The sequence below is a fragment of the Aulostomus chinensis genome, chromosome 13 (genome assembly GCF_037954235.1).
Source record: "Aulostomus chinensis isolate RoL2024-O1b breed Wild chromosome 13, RoL_Achi_v1.0, whole genome shotgun sequence".
NCBI classification, from domain to species: domain Eukaryota; kingdom Metazoa; phylum Chordata; class Actinopteri; order Syngnathiformes; family Aulostomidae; genus Aulostomus; species Aulostomus chinensis.
Window position 1 is genome coordinate 21,744,961 of NC_141332.1, and position 21,663 is coordinate 21,766,623.

At 41.1% G+C, this 21,663-nt stretch overlaps 3 protein-coding genes across 4 annotated transcripts in view; all 3 read right to left on the minus strand.

The window, feature by feature from the left end:
• Positions 1–3,570: 3,570 nt before the first annotated feature.
• On the minus strand, positions 3,571–12,516 carry LOC147251425 (uncharacterized). Its single transcript, XM_086222475.1, has 9 exons — positions 12,438–12,516; positions 11,609–11,732; positions 11,232–11,342; positions 9,865–10,004; positions 5,271–5,579; positions 4,777–5,100; positions 4,538–4,672; positions 4,398–4,459; positions 3,571–4,294 (listed from the first exon to the last, which is right to left on the minus strand). The coding sequence occupies exons 1-9, from the start codon at positions 12,514–12,516 to the stop codon at positions 4,151–4,153; spliced, it is 1,428 nt and encodes a 475-aa protein (XP_086078601.1). The 3' UTR covers positions 3,571–4,150.
• On the minus strand, positions 12,345–15,092 carry LOC147251426 (uncharacterized). Its single transcript, XM_086222714.1, has 6 exons — positions 15,015–15,092; positions 14,552–14,875; positions 13,997–14,353; positions 13,747–13,869; positions 13,585–13,643; positions 12,345–13,494 (listed from the first exon to the last, which is right to left on the minus strand). The coding sequence occupies exons 1-6, from the start codon at positions 15,067–15,069 to the stop codon at positions 13,264–13,266; spliced, it is 1,149 nt and encodes a 382-aa protein (XP_086078840.1). The 5' UTR covers positions 15,070–15,092; the 3' UTR covers positions 12,345–13,263.
• Positions 15,093–18,949: 3,857 nt separating this feature from the next.
• slit3 (slit homolog 3 (Drosophila)) overlaps positions 18,950–21,663 on the minus strand; it is a 233,164-nt gene continuing 230,450 nt past the window's right edge. For both annotated transcript variants that reach the window (XM_086222095.1, XM_086222094.1), the window contains one exon: positions 18,950–21,640. In XM_086222095.1, the coding sequence (XP_086078221.1) occupies positions 21,387–21,640 (254 nt within the window). In that variant the 3' untranslated portion in view covers positions 18,950–21,386. The remainder of the gene's footprint in view (positions 21,641–21,663) is intronic.

Consider the following 21,663-nt stretch of genomic DNA (forward strand, 5'->3'; position numbering starts at 1 on the left):
CAGTCCTCATCAGTCTCAGTCCTTGCTCCTAGTGTTCCACCTGTTTGTTGTTGGGTGCTTAATTGAGGCTGTATTTTAGTTTGGTTTTCTGTGTTCATCTTGACTTTTTTTAAATGCTTGTCTAAAAGGAGATTTTTTTTTTAATTTATCGAATCTTCATCTTCTTTCTCCGTCATCTCTGTATTCAGGTTAACTTGCTTCAAAATAAAACTGTAATACAGTTTTGGTGTCACTCAAATTCTGGAAAATGAAAAAGAAAATATTCTTTTGCACTTTGAGAGTGCACAATTCCCTGACATTCTGTTATTTTTTAAATTGAAACGTCCAAATCTGTCCAGAGCTGGAACAGATTCGTACATCCCACCAGCAGTTCACGAAAACTGAGTTTTGTGTGTAATCCAGTTGACAGAGAAAAATGAACGAACTGCAATGAAACCACCTGATTGGCAAAGTTACTGTAAACTGACAGAACTAACCAGACAGTGTCGAGCTGTTGGTGCAACTATTTGTGTAGGTGACAGGGAAACCAAATGTTTTTCTGACTCTTCGTCACATACACTGACTAATGACAATGGAAAATCACACATCAGTGTGGTTTCGTGGTCCAAATAAGGTGAGAATCTACAGAGTCGTTATTTTTCTCTTTCATGCATTGAGTGCCAAGGAAGGGGATGACATTTATTCCCTCAACAAAGAGGCAAGTGCAATAACAAAAATATTGTTGTCTCTGCCTAGTGGGTGGTGTTTTAAGGGGGTGTTTCTTTGTCTGTTGGCCAGCAGGCTTATTTCACACACTTTCATCAAAACTGGTGGAGGACTGTGGCATTACAAGTCGCTGGTTTGATCGTCACTTCCCCCTGTGACCACGTCACAGTCTCCTTGAGCAAGATACTGACCCCTTAAATGCTCCTGATGGCCTTGTGATGGACTGCTGACCCGTCCAGGGCGAACCCTGCCTCTCACCCAGTGTCAGCTGGGATAGGCTCCAGCCCCCCTCATGTGTGACCCTTACCAGATAAGCGGTATAGAAAATGGATGGATGGATGGATGGCTGGATGGACACACTTGATTAGAGTTCTGAACTGATGACATCTACAGGCTGGATGTTGAATTCAATGACTCAGAGGTACATAAACTTCATTGCGATACTCATGTGGTGGGTATTTTATGACCTATTATATCCATCCATCCATTTTCTACCGCTTATCCTGTTAAGGGTCATAGGGGGGCTGGAGCCTATCCCAGAAGCCTTCGGGCGAGAGGCGGAGTTCACCCTGGCCAGTTCATCGCAGGGCCAAGCAGAGAGAACTCAAGCAGGCACAGGGAGAACATGCAAACTCACAGAGTAAAGCCCTGTGCTCCAGCTGGGGCTCCAACCTTCTTGCTGTGAGGCGACAGTGCTAACCACTGCACCACCGTGCTGCCAAACTATGATATATTATACATAAATATTGATTATTTATGAAACTCCATTTTTGTGTTTTCCTGATTGAGAAAAAATATTTAGATTTTCCAAAATGCTGGTTTGATTGATTTTAGTGGCCCACATCCACTTCAAATGAACTGAAATAGTGACAGTCACTGTTACGTCTCTCCTCCTCAACCACCAACCCCTACACACACACACACACACCACACACACACACACACACACACACACACACACACCCCTTTGATGCGTAAGTTCTTGTACATTCCGATTAAAGCAGAAAACCACCACAGTCTCCATCTCCTAATGCAGCATGTGACTTTACTTGTTGTTTTACTTGCATGAGTGTGAAAACAAAACTGGTAAAGGCTGCTGAGAAATGGTTCACATAGGGCCTTTAATGTATCTACTCAACGACCAGTCACTGTGTCATTTTAGGAGTAATTTGCAATTCTAGTTTGGAAATTCATTCCCCTGAGTATAGCTGATGAATAATATGTGTAGAATAAATAGTATTTGTATTTTTAGAACAGATTTAAAAGAGTATGTTCGTCCAGTTCTATTTATTTTAGCAGGAAACCCTAATAATGGCCACGCAAACTGCTGTGAGTTTTTAATCATCCAAAAACATAGCGGTGGCCATCGCATGTAATGTTAATTTTGCTTTAAACAACACAAAGTCAGACTTCCAGAAACACCTACAATGACAGCAAAGCAAAGTGACGCTAATCATAGAAGACACCTCAGAGTCAGAAGTGATTGTCATGAAGCCTGTAAGTTTAATGAATTTATATGCAGCAAAATAAATAAATAAATAAAATAATTTCATAAATTAATGAAAATGTGAGCTAATTATTAATTTTTTTTCCCTTCAGTCTGGATCTACAAAAAAATTAAGACAATTAAGACAAAGAAGTACTCACACGGTTTTCAATAATTTTTAATTTTCAGAGCCTTTTTGAAATTTTGGATATTTTGGCTTGTTAGAAAAAGACGTGATTAAATAAGCACTCTTTTGTCTGATGTTCCAGATGGTTTTCGGTAGCGTATGTCAAAAACATTAATTGCAAACCAATTCCAGGGAGTCTTGCTGGAACAATATCAGGTGGAACAGATTTACTAAAAAAAAAGTCTCTAAGGTACTTTAGGTGTAGAAAAATATCGCTAGTAAGTTTCAGTATGAGTTTCAGAAACGGCACTCGAGAGAAACTACTCCTTGTGCTTTGTGCTTTCAAATAATATTCTAATGCGCACTGGTTTAGGTGGCTGCTCTGCTACCCAGTAGATTATCCTCGTGGGTGAGCATATCAGCGACTGCACTGAACTGCTTTACATCTTATCTTTCTCACATAAGTTTACTGGCTCCACTGGTGACATTGTGTCCGATCTCTCTCGCATGTCCTGTTGAGTCCCACAAGGGTCAGTATTGCAGCCACTGCCATTTTTATTATGTCAGTATAATTTATATTTAAATGTATCTTGGATGACCTTGTCACCTGGATGTAGTCGTCATTGTATTCGGGACCAGAATCATTTTTTGCATAATAGTAAAGCAGAGACACTGAGCTGTGCAGTACTGGTTTTAAATGAATTGAATGACTGAATTGTGAAGGGTTGCTGTAGCTCGGAGTAAACCGGGTCAGGACAGACCCTGCACTCAGGTTCAGTGATGGTGCTTGGTTGAATATTATATTCATGATCATGTGTAATTGTTAAAATTTAATTCATATAATTTATGACAAAAATGATTGCCTTTGGACCGTATGTTAATTTGCTCGTGCAGTGCTTGTTGATTTTGGGGTGGGGCCATTGGTTGTGTGATGTCACAATGTGATGACATGGCTGCTTCATGCCCTGCTTCTTGAGCAAGTGCAGGGCCCTTTGTCTGGCCAAGCCCTACCCAACAAACAGCACTACATAAAGGGGCTGTGGCACCATGAAGTCTTCCAGACTCCACACCGCTTTGATCACAACATGCAAAAAAGCATCAAAGCGATCAAGATTCCCATCTGTCATCTCTGCGATGCACACAAGTTTGACCTCCGTCTGATGAACAGCTGATGAGTAACTGAAGTCAAAGTCAGACACACAGAGATGTCCTGCTTTATTATGAGAAAGACATACAAATTCAAATTGGACACGCAAACATTCAAGCGGTTTCTGACAGGAGTTTGCTTCAGAGTCCTCTAGTTTTCTCCAGCATCAAAGATGCACGGTATCGCTGACAACTTGACTAACAACCCGGGCGGTCTGGTTGTGAATCGTTGGTGTAAACCAGCAAATAGAGAGACCCTGGGGTTGGTCCCTGAGTGCTGCATGCTTTCACTCGCAGCACCACAGGGAAAATTAGACGAATTCCATTGTATCTACTTCCACTGACAATAAAGCCTTCTTCTGTTGTTCGGTACAAAGAATGAAGAGGCACCTCAACAGAAAACAGGATATTATTACAGTGAACAGACAGGAGCATACATAACATACAAAACACCCTTTGAATATTTTGATAAAATACAACTACAGATATGGATTTCCTACGTCATCGATCTTTTGACAAAAGCTGATTTTGCATCATAATCGTTGGTTTGATTACATTACAAATAAATCTTGTGTCAAAATGAACATGAAGTTGGTTTAAAAAAAATATACTTGATCGAAAACAGAGCTGCTACGCAGGCATCTGTGTTTCTTCATCTCGTCTGCTGTACAAACAGTATGGCGGCGTCAAATCAGTGCATTGTTTGAACCAGGGACCCTGATATCACTGTAGATGCTCTCGTCCTCCCCTGACCCTGTTGCTCTTGCCGCCGCTCTGTCAGCTTTCTTTTTGTAGGTTAATGTGGAATAAACCACTGTGTTTTCATCTGTCTGAGGAAACAGTGGAAAAGTATTATGAAAACGTGTCAACATGTATGCGATCATTCAGAAAAACTTGCCAGTGACTTGTGCTTTGGCATCTCTTCTTATTTACCTGCTGCTCATTTTCCTGTTCGTAACTGACGGTTGCAGCATTCCTTTGCAGGGCAGCTGCAGCTGGATGGAAAGTATGTTGATGTAAATCTAGTTTTGACAAAAAATACTGTTTAATAGGTCACTCTGTATGTGACTTACCTTTATGACTGCCATAGGTTTTCTTTAGCTTGATTAGATAAGCCAGAAAGACTGTTACAATCAGACATATAGGCAGAGCAGCACACATCAGAAAGAGAACTGTGCTGTTTTGACTTGAATCAGACTGATTTATGACTGAAACGAAATGAAAAGAGGCAAATTAATAAATTGAATTATTCATAATTCAGTTTGTGAATACCACATATATATAGATTTATCTTAATTCATGGGGCAGTTACCTTCAGTGTCAAATTTTGAACCGGATCCATTTCCAAAAACTGTCTGTCCGCATGTGACCACAGCACAGATATACATCCCCACGTTAAAGGAGCTGATGTTCACGAAGAAGCTGAAGACACGTTTCTTCGACTGGGGTCCCTCGTCCTCTTTCTTCTCACATCCATCAAAGCTGCTTTCTTCAGCATTACGAAAAAAGAGTTTAGACTGATTTGATCTATGACTTAAACAAGACATGGTGTGTTCTTGTGGACATGTTTGGTTCCCAGAATCAGAGAGAACCGAACACTGAAGGGTCACTGAATCAAATGCAGGGAGGTCAGGTTCTGTGATGACAAGAAGAAAAAAGAAAAAAGGTTAAAAAAAACAACAACAACCTTCTCTAATTTAATTTACAAAAAAAAGTTATCAAGTGTTTCTTTTTTATTTAATCGTTACAATGCTGTTTGTCTACATTTACATGAAAAAGGAAAATATTTGTATTAGAAATATTTACCAGAGAGACTTAGATTTACTCCTTTCAAGAACATCAAGTTTTGTTGATGTATTTTCACACAGTAATAAACTGCAGCATCACGTTTTTTGATTTTTCTTATATTCAGAGCATATATTCCTAATTCCCTGCTTGATGAAATGTGTGAATTTAAGCCTCCTTCGCTGAGTGGTTTGCTGAAGATTTCTGGAAACTTTCCAGGTAAAAATCGGATCCAAAACAAGTTTCCGACAGACTTGCGGCTGCAGGTCAGTTTTACATCGTTCCCAACTTGAGCAGTCTGTGTCTCAATGATCTGGTTGTCCGTGCTGCCTGAATAAAACATTAAAAAAAAGCAACAATTAATAATAAAGCAGAGTGATTTGCTCTTCTCCTAATGACAATCAGAGGAGTACATGTACTTACGCCCATGTCGGAGCATCAGCAGGATATAAAACAGTGTCAGCATTTTCTGGAAATGCCAATCCATACTGCAGTAATTAGGCACTATTGTAAGAAGTAATCATACAAATGGGAGGGAACAATTTCTTAGCAGCCTGATTGGCCTCTCTTTATGTCTGCGTGTCACTCTACCACAGTGGAAATAATCTTGAGAATCATGACCAAGATTTGACATCAGAAGGAAAGAAAGCCCCTGCGATCTCATATTTGATTCTCAGTGTGGGTTTCTATAAATGACACTATAAATATGGTAGGTTTTTTTTTGTTTGTTAATTTACCGTGTCTCTGGTGTGACGAAGATAAACTAAAATAAAGATAAAAAAATTATTATTTTTAATTTCAAAGCTCTGATGTCATTTGAGCTGGCTGTGCGCTGATCACTCGCTTTCATAATTTGAATGGACTGATTTTTTGGGGGGATGTGTGCTGGTGATGTTGACATGTTACATCTCACTTGAGAAAACCCTCACCGTCAGGTATGTGGTTCTTTCTGGGTGTGCCTGCTTCTTCCGTCGAGGTGAAGACCGTGTAAATTCCGTGAACTTTGAGTCTCTAGATGCCGGCCCTGTGATGGATTTGTGACCTGAAGAGGGTGCACTCTGCCTCTCAAGTCTTGTTTAGGGTCCTGCCACCCTGAACAGGATAAGTGGTATTCACAGCTATCTGGTCATTCTCTTTTCGAGGACAGTCTCATGTATTAATACCAAATATATTGCAAATGAATTGAGCTTAGCTTGTGTAAATAAAGATGTATGTCCATTATAAAAAGAAATTCACAACATAACGCCTGCCACTAGGCATTGGATTTTTTTGGGTATAAGTAAGGGGGCGGCATGGCTCAGAGGGAGAGTGACTGTCTAACAACAGAAGGGTCGCCAGTTCAATCCTCACTTCCCCTGGTGACCATGTCAAAGTATCCTTGAGCAAGATACTGAGCTCCTAATTGCTCCCGATGGACCTGCAGCAAACTACTGACCCATCCAGGGTGAACCCTGCCTCTCGCCCCTTTGTCAGCTGGGAAAGGCAGTATCAAAAATGGATGGAGGGCTGGATGGATGGATGTCAAAGTAAATGGTAGCTAGGGAGTGGGCAGCTGACACAGCTGAACAAGAGAGCAGTAGACTGGCTGCTTAACCACCCATCCCACAGTTTCATGTAAATGATTCACTCCTGTTCAGGCGGTTTGGCAAAACAACAGCAGCTCCAGAATTTCATCTACTTCGAGAATATTCAAGTGACTAGTGTGTTTCCTCGATGGGAGGGAACCCATGTTGAACAGAGAGAAAAAAAAACTACTTCCTAAAATGACTTTGATGTTGTGAGAAACTATCACTTAAGTGTCACCAGGAGTGTAAATATCAAGCTGAACACACTTTAGACAACACTGAAGAAAAGGATGTATGGAAAGTTGATATAAATCTAATTTGGCTTCCAAAGCCTGGTATGAATGACAGTGACTCTACTTCCTGTCTCAGGAAGCTTGAGGGGCCTTAATGCTGTTTGTGTTCCCATTCAATTGTCAAGCAAATTTGATGTCTCAAGGAAATGTGCAGTAGGTGTGTTTTCATCGACGAGTCTAGAGCAAAAAAAAGGAAAAAAATGAGGCCACATAATGACAACAGAAGATGATGGAGTAGGAAAAGTTACGGATGAGTATGACTGCAGCAGTAGAGGAGAAGAAGAAGAACAGCTCATCAGCGAAGAATGACAGAATTTTAATTGTTCTTAAGTACCAGCGAGCAGTGGACATGTTGTAAGCTATCAGGAGATGAAGACAAAATTTGGGAATTTTTTTTGAAGACGGCAGCAGCAGCCACATCTGATCAGTCGCTAGAGTTTGAGATTTATTGTCAGAGTTTATTCAGAAAAAGCACAACAAATATACAGTTAAATATGCAAGAGGGGGAGACTGACACAAATGTTATATGGAAAGTTGAGCATTGTTGTGGTTTTGCTATCAAAGCCTGGTGTGAATTCAGTGGCTGTCCTTCCTGTCTCAGGAAGCTCGAGGCACTGATGATGTTTGAGCATCAAGAGACGAAAGTTACTGTTCAGAGACTAAGACCTTTTTGAGGGCACAGAAGGGGCCGGGGTCTGAAGCCTGGTATATTCTATGTAGGGTTCAACCAACATTATCATGGATCAGAACCATGGGACCCACTGGTAAGACTGCATAAGACTTGAGGCTGTTACACACCAGTGGAGAGATGAAGTGTGATTGACACAATCTATCCCTGCATTATTATCTATACTATTACTGTTAATTCACTCAACAAAGAGCCCCAGTACTTTCATCTAGTTGATGTGAATATGTTTTAAAAAAGAACTTAAAGCTGGACAGTCAGGAAGGATACGCAACATGAGTGGGTATATAGAGAAACTAGAGGAGGCTCTCTGTAGCCCTCCCCTGACATCATATCCTGTTGATGCCCAGTCAGGCCTGTTCTGACTAAACAGCCTTGGGGGTTTGTCAAAGGGCCCCCACAGGGTTTTTGTTTGTCAGTGTAGCTGCTGCTTGCAAAATGCTTTAACAATGTCATCAGAATCTTAAGCTTTTGACTGTGGGTGTGAAAAAAAGTAAACAAAAGTAAAAATGCAACCTTCATGCTGATGCAGGATGCTGCGACGAGAATCGAATGGACAATGTTTCCCTCATATCTGCCATTGTTTCCTTGCTAAATTAATGAAACGTGCAATTTTTTTTTTTAAAGAAACATTACATAAGTAAAAAATAAATAATGCAAAAGAGCAAAATGCAACAAAGAGTGCTGCAGATTTGCTGGGAATGATCAATTTATGGACAGGGTTAAATAAAACAACCAAGAATTATCATTATGAACTGCAATAAAATGCGACTGTGATTAACCCCAGTCGAACCAGGCTGAAATTTAGTCATGGTTGCCTCTGGGTACCTGGTTCAAATCAGCCCAGTTACACATGTTCCTGTCCAATTTAGAGCAAGGAACTCAAAGGTCATGCAACATTTGACACTCATCGTACGAAGCCAAAAAACAAACACTCCTCCGTGTTTTCTTGACAGGGATAGTTAGGAAACTACGATACCTACCTAACAGTTGAAGGGGTGCGGAGGGTTTGCATCAGCCAGAAATAGCCTTAGTTGTGTAGTTCACACCATGGGAGGACTCTCCCTGACAACCAGGCATTGAAACCAGCCGCATGCTGTTGTTACCAGTAAGAGATAACAAGGAAGCTTGCAAGATACCCAGGTGTCATTTCTGTAATATTCAAGTTTTATGGCCACTTTCCTGGTAAATTATGTTGGTTAATCTGTTCCTTTTACTGTCTTTTGTAGCAATTTCAGCAAAAAAAAAAGAAAAGAAAAGTGTGTTTAGAGTGTTTTCATTTTGAATTTGCAAAGCGTGGTTTCACCATCCTAACTACGCAGTGGAGGACTGGCTGCCTGTTGAAAAATAACTGGAAAACAACCGCGGAAGATGTGGTTGTGAATATTCATAGCTTCTGGACATTGGTATTGAACAGGAGCACAGTGGTACCATTGCAGGTTTACCAGTAAAATCAACCACCGCCCTTGGCCTTTAACCTCACTACACATCCTGTTGCTACCTTTCGTTTCAGGTCTACTGTTAGCAAACAGCCTCAGGGGTGGTCAAAGGTAGGAGAAATGACTCGGTGCAGCTGTTGCATGCAGCTGTGACTGTTGAAGACAGACCTGCAGAGCAACTTCTCGCATGATAGGAAGATGAAAGGGTTTGTTCATCTCTGCAGATACTGTCTCAGGCTAACATATGATGACTACAACTGTGCAGTCTAACAATGTGTGAAATTTTCCTTTTTATTATGTTATGTTGCTCAAAAAGGCTCTATGAAAATTTTAGTTCGTTTTTTTTTTAACAGCCTCTTTACCTTACAGGACAGTGAATAAAACATTATTAGAACATGACTTTATCAAAGTGTTGGTGGACTTTTCTCATGCGCATCTTGTTGGTTGTACTTTGTTCTATAAATACCTACTTTTTCTGCAGGCTGTGAACGACGAGAATATATTTTAAAACTGAAATGGGAAACATAGATGTGACGACCCTGGTTGTCACCCTGCCTGGTCTCTTTTTTTCTGAGTGCCTGTAGGTGGAGGGTCGTCAGGGGAAAAGCAGCACACCTGTGCAGATTGGCTCACCTGCCTTTAAAGATGGCTGCCGACCTCGGCTCACGAGGTCTCTGCCACCATGCTGCTGCCTGGGTCCCTTCAGCGCTCTTCCCTTTAACCTCTTTTTTGATTTATGCACATATACACTCACACATACACTCGTCCACACACTGCAGACACCACTGATGCTACTGACTTACACACCTTTTTGATGTTATGTTTGGATGCCAAATAAATGGCCAATAAAGGGTAAACTTGCCTTCTGTGTGAGCTTTCTCTTTTGTTTCAAGCTTGAGCCGGCTTGTAACCTAGAGAAAAAAGAACTTAAACTTGTTGAGAACTTTGTAGCTCTCCCCTCGCGGCATTTCCTGTTCATACCCACAGTCAGGTTTTTTCTGAGTAAACAGCCTTGGTGGCTGGTTAAAAGCCCACTGCACATTTTTTGAATGTCAGTCTAGCAGTTTTACTTCTTGTTTTCTCAGCACTAATACGAAATGCAATTTTTTTTTTAATGTGAAACTTGGGAGAGTATGCGCCCTCAGTGGACACTGAATATATAAAACAGTCTGAATTAGGCAAAAACGATAATGAAGGAGGACACACAAACATTCAAAATAAGCAGCGTGCATGTCAGATGTCAAAAGCTGAATGAATTCACCAAATGCAATAAAGAAGATCTGGCGGCTGATATTCTGGGATATTAGCACGCTGTCAATGGATTAGGAAGATTAGCAGTTTGTGTTGCTAAATATCAGTAAAAGAGAATTCATTCATTGAACAGAACGAGATGCAGCTCTGATAAACCACAACAGTGGTTTCATTGGTGAAACGCTACTCTGATACATCAGCCCAAATCAGATAGGATGTTGGAACTATAAAGAACTGTAATCTGATCCTCTGACCTAAATTTCCCTGCAAATGCCTCGGTCCAGGTTAAACAGCAGGCTGCAACATTCTTAAGCAAGCAAAGAATTCTAGTTGTGTGTTCACAGTTTTTCCACAGCAGCGACATTAATGAAAAAGTGATGTGCATTGTTAACGCCTCAAAAAATAAAGACTTCCTCTCTGAAAAAAGCCGATGATGGATCACTTTTGTTCTGGCAACTTTTTCGAGGTTATTTAGCAGCGATCGAAACAAACTTTACAGTTGGGCCTTGAGGCATCATGAACGAAGCACAAACAGATTGTTTTGTCAGCTGACTGGACGATGAATGATCTTCAGTATCTTAAGTGTACCTGCATGATAACGCTTAAAATGTGAAACACTTCGGATCAAAGCACCGTGTAAACGCAGTCCATTTTCTATTTTAGGGACTTATGGTTTTACATGGAGTAACTGCAGCACGTGTCTCAGTAACTGATTCAAAACGGGCCAGTGGTCGAGCGGCTAGTCCGACCCAGAAGCCTTGACAGCAGTGTAGGTCCTCTGTGTCTCCGTGGCCTCCCCTGATCCATCACTGCCGGCTTTCATCAGGGTCAGTATGACAACAGTTAATCCCGTGGTCTCCCTGGGGAGAGGTAGGACAAATATAGAGATGTATTAATTACAGTAAAAATTCATCATCGTCAGTCTTACCCTTAAATTTCTTACCTGCATATTTCCCTGACAACCGCTAACACTTGCAGCACTTCTTTGCACAGAATCAGCGGCTGGAATAGAAAACAGCTCAATTTATAAACAGTGAGGTGTATTTTCACGATCAGTTTCAGGTAATAGTTACCTACACTGCTAATCAAATACTAATTAGTTTTATTACCAGGGCAACAATCGCACTTATTTTTCTTCCTGGTGAGGATGAGAGAGGCTACAACAATCAGACTTGTAGCCAAGACAGGACACAGCAGAGGCAGAGCTTTATTAGCTGTCTTTAAATCATCAAAGGACCTCGTCCCGTTCTCTAAAACAGGAAAAACAAAGAATTCATGTGAATAATTTTTAAAAGAAACACATGGTGTTCCAGAAGGAGCTGATGAGAACCAAGCCATAAAGTGAAGACTCAAAGATTCACTGGTGTTGAGGAGAACTGTCGACTGTCGACACGGTGAAGCTCAAACATTCAACCACAGGAACAAGAAGAACAACATTTTTTCTCCACAGGGGGGCTTTAAGGGGTTTAAATTGACAGAATAATGATAGCGACCTTTGATGTCAAGTTTTTGTTCCGCTTCTGAAAATTATACTTCCACAGGTCGCCAGGGCACAGTAGTAAGTGCCCCCATCAGACTCTTTGACTGTCTTAGAGAATTGAGAGAGGCAGCTCTTCAGGGAAGAAAAAAAAACCCAAAACCCAAACAGAAACAGGAAATTAAGTCATTTACTCATGAGTGGAAAGTTATTTATTTACTGATTTGGCAATTCAAGCTTAGGTTTCCAAAGCCTCGTCAGCTGTTGGCCACATACTCTAAGTCATTGCCATACAATAGATCTTAGGAGACTGGAGGAATAAGATGCACCTTTTATTGCATTTAATATCTTGGTATTTAATACCAATATGTGTTATATTGTTTTCACTATCTTCCGTGTCCTTTGACCATTGCAAGTCAGCTTGAAATAGAATACAAGACTGGATGAACAAGACACAACACTTTTGAATCAATTCTACCTTTATTTTTATTTTGCACTGATATCTTTATCACAACTGATACATCTTCTTCAATGGCATCCATCTTATTCAAATCCATATTCATATACATTCTGCATGTTCACATGCAACTGTTCTTTAGTCTTCGACTTGAGAACAGTCTTTGGCATCATGCGTCTGTCTTTGGCACGAGCAAGTATCGCTAGTCTTTGTGTCGTATCACGTCAAACATTCTTTCCTCCCAGTCATATGCAGTCAGAAAAGGGTGAACACTCCACCCCGCTCTGCTCGTCTGTCGAGCCTCGGCGACTTCTGTCTGACATTAAGACCGGTTGACAAGCTCACGGTGGAGAACCTGATAGACTTCCCCATGCTGCTTCTCAAATAAAGCCATAATTATCCTCTCAGAATAGTCCTGTTCTTTGCTGTCTTGCGTGATAAAAAGACGAGCTGATTTTACAGAAAGATCCAAGGGCATAAAACGAGTCCACGGGATGGAAGCTGGAACAACCCCAAAATTGTCTGATGAGCTCATAGAAATGGCACTTTGAAAAGGTTCTTAGAGCTTGAAGGTGACATTTTTAACATACCTCTGAATGAACACTCAGAAAACTAATCACAAGTGCCAGCCCATGTGCCAAATGAAAACTTTAACCAAAAAAACCTCTGAAACTGAATGTTTGATCTGCTGATCCAAAGTGACAGATCCGTACAGCATTTACAGATTCCATCGCTGCTTACTCATCTTAATTCTCTACATGTCCACATGAATGTTTATGAAGGCAGCGACGGAAAACAATTACACCGCACAAATGGATATATAGTTGTTATGCGCATATATCAGATTCTATTTCTGCCTTCCAGTCCCACTCACTGCTCCTCTATGGTTCCAGTCTACAATTACATGTGAGTTGTCAGGTTTGTCAGGATCTTCTGTGTATGGGTTGGTCCCCCATGAAACTTTGACTTCAGTGTAGGTTGTAAAATCCTCTGCTGCGTTTTCTCTCCTCCTTGGAGCCCTGCAAGCTTTCCCCTTGGTAAAGTTTGGCATCGAATAAATCATCGACTCTTCATTTCTCTGGAGAAATGGAGCAAACCATTATGAGAAGGCAGCGGTCAACATGGACATGTTATGTCTGCAACAAGTTACCGTCTCTGAATCCCTCACCTGCTGACTTTGTTGGTCATCAGTGGTTTTTGCAGGACTTGTTTGCTGGGCAGAAGCAGCTAAATTTGACCAAAAGAAGAAGTTCAAATGACAAGCGTGGAAGATGCAGGAGAATTTGCTCTATTTCATAAAAGCAGAGTTTTTAACCATAAAAATAATCACATTTTTTTTTCTTGATGGTGTAAACCAGTTTGATGATAACAATTTGACTTAACACCAAGGCGCCCAAGAGGAGAAGAATAATTGCTTTGGCTGGTGGACACTCATCAAATGACCACGCGCTGGCTGTTGAAAGAAAGAAAAGAACACATCAATGAAATAATAAAGATAAGAAAAGTTTTTTTTATTATATTTCTTCCAGGTGAGGAGATAAATATTTGCTGGAATGGTATAATCCCTGGCTTCTTGTTACCTTTAATTTCCAGTTTTGTTCCGCTTCCAAAAAAAATGTGTCCACATGTAGCAACAGCGCAGTAGTAAGTCCCAGAATCAGAGGAGCTGACCTGGTTCCTGGAGAAGGAGTAGACACATTTGTGTGGGGAGTGAGCCTCAGGACGCGGCTCACACTCATCAGCCCTGCTGGCATTGCTGTAAAGGACACTGGGGTGAGATTCATCCCATCCAGCTCTGAACCAAAGCACTCGGTTTCCTGGACACATTTTCATCTGAGAGTTGAGGAAGACCGAACACTGGAGAGTCATCGGGTCTCCTGGATGGACCGGATCAGACTGAAGGTCTTGGATGACTGCAGTGATATCAGGTTCTGGTCCTGGAAGAGGAGAGTAGAAATGAATGAATCCATGACATGGAACACTGATTCCAAGAGGAATGTGAGACAACGGTATAAAAGTATCCATTGAAACTTGTCAATTAAGAAAGAACTAAATATTTGATGAGGAAAATGACCATTTTGTACGATTGTCAGGAAAATGTTGGGTATCAAATCAGTAAATAATGCATCATTTACCTTTGACATGCAGAAAAGTTACATTCCAAAATGTGGTTTTAAATTGGTGAACATAGTTGCAGTAGTAAAACGCAGTGTCATTCAACGTGATTCCTGTGATATGAAGAACTGATGCTCCAGGCTGCTGTTTTACTGTGAAAGGAGGAATACTCTCAACAAGGTCAGAATTAAAAATGTGACTGCCTCCCAAGTATTCAGGAGCGTTTCCATCAAATCTAATCCAAAATAATGTTCCCTCCAATGAACTCTGGCGAGTGCATGTCAGAGTCACGTGGTCTCCTACGTGAACAACCTTTGTCAAGATGTTTAGGTCGTTTTTGCATCCTGGAAAACAAATAAAATGCAGACCAGTGAATGTAAAAACTTCCCAGTTAATGCACAATAACTTTACAACCCCCCACTCTAATAAAGAGGGAAACGTGAATATAAAAGAAGAAGAACAGAAGATGGTGCTCATACTTACGTCCTAATGTGAACAAGAGAGCAACCAAAAATACCTTCCTCATTTTGGCGTTCATCTCACTTGTGACAGCGGCTGATTTCCATCCTAGTTTGATGAGATTAATATTCTGAAGTTGTGAAATGAGAGAGAAGAACAACAAAATGGGAGGGAACAATCTCACCACAATCTGATTGGTCAGCAGGTTTTACCTTTGAAGTGCATCAGCAAAGCGGAAAGACCCCCAACCACATATTTCCAAACTAAAAACAGGACCCCTCCTGAAAACACGTGATACAAAGTTGTAATCACAATCATGTAGACGTGTGATTCAAGAAGAACTGAAGAGATTCAGGATTTATTGGTTTCATGAAGTGGATGAGGAGACGAAGGAGAAAGAGAGTGAAGTTCTTCTCCCTCAACTCTCACATTCTAAACACTGGCACAAACAAAGACTGGAAGAGCTTGGATGGAAGTAAAAGAGAAGTTGAGAGGTAAACGATCAAGAAAGACCAGATGAAAAGAAGGAAAGTAGAACAAAAAATGATGATGATAATGAATTAAAATCAAAGTCGAATCTGAAAATATTAGGAGCAGCAAAGTGACAGTCAGGTGGTTTATCATGGTAAAGTTAGGAATGATGGTTCTGGCAAAATATCCATTTATTGTCAAACAGGAAGGAAGACGTGTGTGTGTGTGTGTGTGTGTGTGTGTGCGCGTATTACAGGAAAGAGGAAACTGAATGCTGAGAAAGGAAACTCATCGTTTTGTTTCAAATACATACATAATTTGAATTCAGTATTTGTATTCAAGTGAATACTCAAAGATATCTGATAGCAGCTTCAGCTTTAATGCTCCTGTGTGGTCTCATCAAGCTCTCCATGTCTGAAAAGACAGTTCACACCACATCGAAGATCCTGTGTTGTGTTAAGGGAGAAAAGTCACTCAATTACAATTTGAAACGTATGAAGCAGGAACTTGTCATCCATCATGGGTCAGGTTGAATTATGAAGGTTTACCAACTTATTAACCCTGACAGGTCAAAGGTCAAAGCAGTGCGGCAAGCATCAGCTGAGATGAGGCTGCAGCAAAGTTCTGTACCTGTGACAGAGACATTCTGCTCCTGATTCTGAGTCAGTCGGCCTAAAAACTCAAGTTGGTCATTTTCTGGCCCTCCAGCTTGAATCTGTTTCTCCACTTGTGTTAAAGAGGAGCCCCACCCCTTTCTTAATTTATTCTGCTGCCATCGTGTGGTGAAAATCAGATGTAGGCAGGAACTTCTGGACATTTCTATCAGTTCTTGTCATTTTTAGATGATGATGTTCTGTTGATGCGTGTTTGGTCACAACACATCCTTGATGGTGACTTGTTTACGGTGAGACACGTGTGAATATGTCACCTCATCCCCTCAAACCTTCAGCTCATCATATTTTAGTAACGTTATGTTTCGGCATTTCACGCTTCCTTTAATGTTACGTTAAAATATGCGTTATAATTTATGTTGAGAAGCAAAATGACTTGTGGTGGTTGTCAGTGTGAGAGCAAGTGTTTGAGTCCTGAGCCTCAAGTGCTGGCTGGATGGAGGACTAAAAGACACTGCTGTTATTAAGACAGAAGGTCACGTCTGGTTTGATCCTCAACATGAAGCGACAAATATCAATCAAACCACAGTGACAATGAGCCTGCAAAGGTCCTCCTGCACCTCTGCTCTCACCCTCAATGCACATCCTGTCCTCACCCGTATCTGATTTGACCAAACGTGCTGTGGTCGCTCTAAAGTGGAGAAGTAGCTTGACACCACTGGTATCTGCCTGTGAGGCTTGTGCCCGTGTGTTTCTAACTGTGGAAATGTCCCCACCTCTCAGACGAACCCAGGTTGTTGATGAACAATGACATTTTTCTCTTCATTTTCAACCTACAAACGAGTGACGCCTGTATTTGTGTGAAGGCTTTCTTTGAATTGAGTCTGTGTGTTCTTCTCTGTCCTGGAGGAGGAAACTCGGCTGAAAAGATTCAGATAATCATTGTCAAGAAAAGTGGAAATCTTTCTTGAATGAATGATTTTGGTCCTCTTGGAAAGGTGATTGAGAACTTTTGATCACGAGAGTCAGAATGAGTTAAAGTGCTCCTGGCACTGATGAGAAGTTTGACCAGACAGAAATGGAAAGTTTGAAATGTTCGACGGCACCAGCAACCTCTCATGCAGGGGTGGAGAAACTTTACTGATCACTTCAGGTAAATGGCTACAATTCATGAAACACAGTTGAGGCAGAGGAGATAACTGTTGACTCAGGTGAGAATGAAGTCTGCAGAGGAAAGCGCCGGAGCGTTTTGATCCTTCTGGTGACGGAGATGAAACATCAGCTGCTGATTATCGGTAACTCGTCAACATGGGACTAGTTTTCTTGTCAGGAGGAGAAGAGCAGGAGCCTGAAACCTCCATCTAAATTCATAAAACATGATGACAAATCACCACAAAGGAGAGATGGATGAGCTTTCAGTTCAATTTTGGAAATAAAAAGATCATTAAAGAATTATTACCACAGACATGATTTCATTTTTGTTGAATGATGATGTAAACCAATATGGCAATAACAATCACACTTATGGCAAAGGCACCAAGGAGAAGTGGCGGAATCATGTCAGCAGTGTTGCCTGCTGAAAGAAAGAAAAGAGCACATTCATGAAATTATGAATATGTATTAAGGATTTTTAAAAATATTAACTGTTATGGTGGCAAAACTTGCTGGAATGGTATAATTCTGATTCGGATTCCTGGCTTCTTGTTACCTTTAATTTCCAGTTTTGATCTGTTTCCAACAAAAATGTGTCCACATGTAGCAACAGCGCAGTAGTAAGTCCCAGAATCAGAGGAGCTGACCTGGTTCCTGGAGAAGGAGTAGACACATTTGTGTGGGGAGTGAGCCTCAGGATGCGGCTCACACTCATCATAGAAAAACAAATAAAATGCAGACCAGTGAATGTAAAAACTTCCCAGTTAATGCACAATAACTTTACAACCCCCCACTCTAATAAAGAGGGAAACGTGAACATAAAAGAAGAAGAACAGAAGGTGGTGCTCATACTTACGTCCTAATGTGAACAAGAGAGCAACCAAAAATACCTTCATTTTGGCGTTCATCTCACTTGTGACAGCGGCTGATTTCCATCCTAGTTTGATGAGATTAATATCCTGAAATTGTGAAATGAGAGAGAAGAACAACAAAATGGGAGGGAACAATCTCACCACAATCTGATTGGTCAGCAGGTTTTACCTTTGAAGTGCATCAGCAAAGCGGAAAGACCCCCAACCACATATTTCCAAACTAAAAACAGGACCCCACCTGAAAACACGTGATACAAAGTTGTAATCACAATCATGTAGACGTGTGATTCAAGAAGAACTGAAGAGATTCAGGATTTATTGGTTTCATGAAGTGGATGAGGAGACGAAGGAGAAAGAGAGTGAAGTTCTTCTCCCTCAACTCTCACATTCTAAACACTGGCACAAACAAAGACCGTACGAATTTTCTCCCCCTTCTCATTCTACTCTTCTTCCATCTTTTGGTGTAAAGCAGATGATGTCAGGACACGTCCGTCTCTTCTGTTTATATTGAGCTGATTTTGCTCTAATAATTGCTTTTTACTCACAATACATCCATGGTGGTGACTCTTTTAAGGTCAGAACGTTACCACAAACCTTCACCAGTTGATCACCGTGAAACGACATTTTCTTACACATTACATCCTGACCCTTCAGAAACAATTCAAACCCCCACCTGAATATGCATACTGGACCGTCTTCTTTTTTTCCTACTGACTCAAAACCAAATCTCAAATCTGACAAGTGCATGATTAACAGTGTCTCTCTCGCCTCAGCTTGATGAATGAGACTTTTACTTGCATCCATACTTTCACATCTCAAAAACTCAGACAAGGAAGATCAGAATAGTTTCAATGGTAGTTTAATCTTAACATTCATCATGAGTATCCATAATCACATATGCATTCAGTTGTTTATAGAACCTAGAATTTGGAGAATGTAATGGCTGACGTGGCAGATTGTGTTTGATTCCATCACAATGAAGATCTAAAACTTCAGGGTCAAGAAACGGGCGTGAGAGGGGAGGGGGCAGCAAATAAAGTCACCATTTTTTGTGAACGGCTTCTCAGAATGAGAAGAACGTGTAGAGACCAACTTGGAACACGAGAGGATGCAGAGGAGCCTGAGAGGAAGAGGAACTACGAGAAGGATGAGATGTTGGAGTGGGAAGAGTAAAACTGTGACACTGACAGAAAAGGATCAAAATCAAAGCCATGATAGGTTTGTGTTGTTGACAAAGTAAAATACAGTAGTGCTTACATTTGAGACTTTTGCTATGCTTTGGTTTGGGTTTTTTTGTCAGGTTTGTGCAGCTCCATGTTTTTTCTGCAGTTTTATCAAACAGAATTAAAACCCTACACTGGTGGGGTGGCCAGCTGAGCTGCTGATGGAGTTTCAGTTGATTGTATCAATTCACCACAAAGCAGAGAATGGGAGCTGATAACTCACATCTCCACTGAAACGTCCCTTTTTCAGTCTGTACTTCCACAGTCCGTAGTCCAACACTTAATCCCATCTGTGTTCAGTAAAATTGGCATGTAAAACACTGAATGCATCACACAGTCATGGTGTAGGAGGGGGAAAAAAAAACAACGAAGGCCATTATTGTGGCTCAATTCAGAATTCAACAGTTTTTTTTGGTCCAAGTCGAGTTCATACAATTGCTTTGGAATATTTGCACATTGAAAAGGCAACATTGTGCGAAAGATAGCCGTGATAGAGATTTGATTGCGTTGTCGTAGAGACGGATGAGGCCTCGGCACGAGCCTCAGAGGGATCTGCCATCCAACCCTGCATTTCAACACCCACCATGTTCAAACATTTTACAGATTTTATTTTGAAAATACTTTTAAGGCAAACACAGGTAACTTTGGCAAAATGGCGTCATTGACAAGAGCCGTACTCATGTTGAGAGGACTATGAAAGAGTGACAGTGGCAACAGCTGATGTGACTGAAATGCGGTGATGTTGAAGTGCACTCAAACGTGTGTCAGTACACTTTTCACCATCACACCTGTCAGGGCCGGCACTTAAAACAGCTTTGGAATGTAAAAGGGTGGGTTGATTTCAAAGAAGAATCCTGTTCCCTCCTGAAACTCCACCACAGTCGTCCTCCTCACTTACAAAGACCCAGCTCATCTCCACGTCTCTAACCGTCCCCCTCTGCAAGTCCCTGGACGATGGGAGGCAGCGCTTTCTGCTGAAGTCTCCCTCAGAGCAGCTCAGGATGGTTCCTTCCATTGAGCTCTTTAAAAAAGGTCTTAAAACCCTGTTTTATCTTTTGTTTCTGCACATCCCTGGTTTATCACCCTTTATCCTTTTGATTCTTTACAAATCTTTCAATTTTTTTTTATGCCACGGTCTTTGAGATTCATCTCTAACTCATATTCACGCGGGAAGCCTTGGTCTCGGTTTCATTTGGAATCTCAGCATGCTGCTTACTCTCCAGTACGATGTGACAATGACTGACTCTCGCGGGGACTCCTGATTTGTAACAAACTCCCACGTCAAATCAAACGTGGTTCCAAGTGTGGTGAGACATGACATGAGTGGAGCCTGTAGAATCACCTCCGTGGACAGAGTCTTGTGAGGATGGTGTCCATTTTATAGTGAAGCAGGTTAGCAAGGCACATACAGTTCCCTTTTTTAGCTCAAAGAGAGGCGGCGACTCAAAAAAAAAAAGAAATATCCACCTCGACCTCGGTGGATTCAGGGGAGCTCTTCTTGGGGGGGGGGGGGCATTTCCTCCTCTCTCAAAGTGTCCAAAGCCTCCCACACACCAGCACTCACAATGACATCATGCAAATACACTTAGAAAATATAAAATTAATTGGATTAGGGTATAGATTTATATAGATTTATACATACATATAAATTTATATACTTTTAAGGAATGTTAATCTATTTTGCTGTGTACTTTTTCTTCTTACATGGTACAAAATAACATTTCATACAATGTAACACACTGTATAATCAACATATTAAAAAACATCAGTCCTTTTATCATCTTTTAGAAAAGAAAATCCATAATAAAAATAAGTTCTATGTTTTTCTCACTTATATCTTACAATATATTTCTCTCTGTCAAAAAACACACACACGTGTCCCATTGTTGTTTGTGGTTTCTTATGGCAGCAAACCGTCGAACAGAACGTGTAAAAAAAAAAAAAAAAAAAAATCACATAACGGTGGTGCTCATCAATGTAGAAAAATCTCAGAGGGCCTCAGACGGCCTCTTTGACGAGCAGAATTCACAAAATGTCGGCAGTGTTGCCAAATAAAAGGTGGTACTGTTACAACGGGCACTTGGAACAGCCGCATTCCAGGGCGGTTTCCATTTCCTCAGAATGCGAGGTGCCATCAGTGCAGCGGAAAACCACCTTTCTTTTCCGGCTCTTGGTGACACCGCAGCAAACACCGGGGGGCGCTGCGGCCTGACAGGATCGAGGACAATCCATGCGTGGGATCTTGCTGGTGGATGTGCATGTTCTCATGGGCTGGTGGCGCTTCAGCTGCTCCCTCACCATCTCGCCTTGACACGTAATCTCTGGACATTGAAAGGATATAAGA

Bases quoted from the DNA above. Each gene is read 5' to 3' on its own strand.
- LOC147251426 (XM_086222714.1), bottom strand. From the start codon at position 15,069: ATGAACGCCAAAATGAGGAAGGTATTTTTGGTTGCTCTCTTGTTCACA. The intron at 14,354-14,551 runs GTAAATGATGCA...CTCCTCTTCCAG, and splicing joins AACTTTTCTGCATGTCAAAG to GACCAGAACCTGATATCACT. The intron at 13,870-13,996 runs GTAACAAGAAGC...TTCTTTCAACAG, and splicing joins AACAAAACTGGAAATTAAAG to CCAGCGCGTGGTCATTTGAT.
- LOC147251425 (XM_086222475.1), bottom strand. From the start codon at position 12,516: ATGGATTTGAATAAGATGGATGCCATTGAAGAAGATGTATCAGTTGTG. The intron at 11,343-11,608 runs GTGCGATTGTTG...ACCTCTCCCCAG, and splicing joins CTCACCAGGAAGAAAAATAA to GGAGACCACGGGATTAACTG. The intron at 5,580-9,864 runs GTGAGCCAATCT...TGTTTTATTCAG, and splicing joins GCAGCCATCTTTAAAGGCAG to GCAGCACGGACAACCAGATC.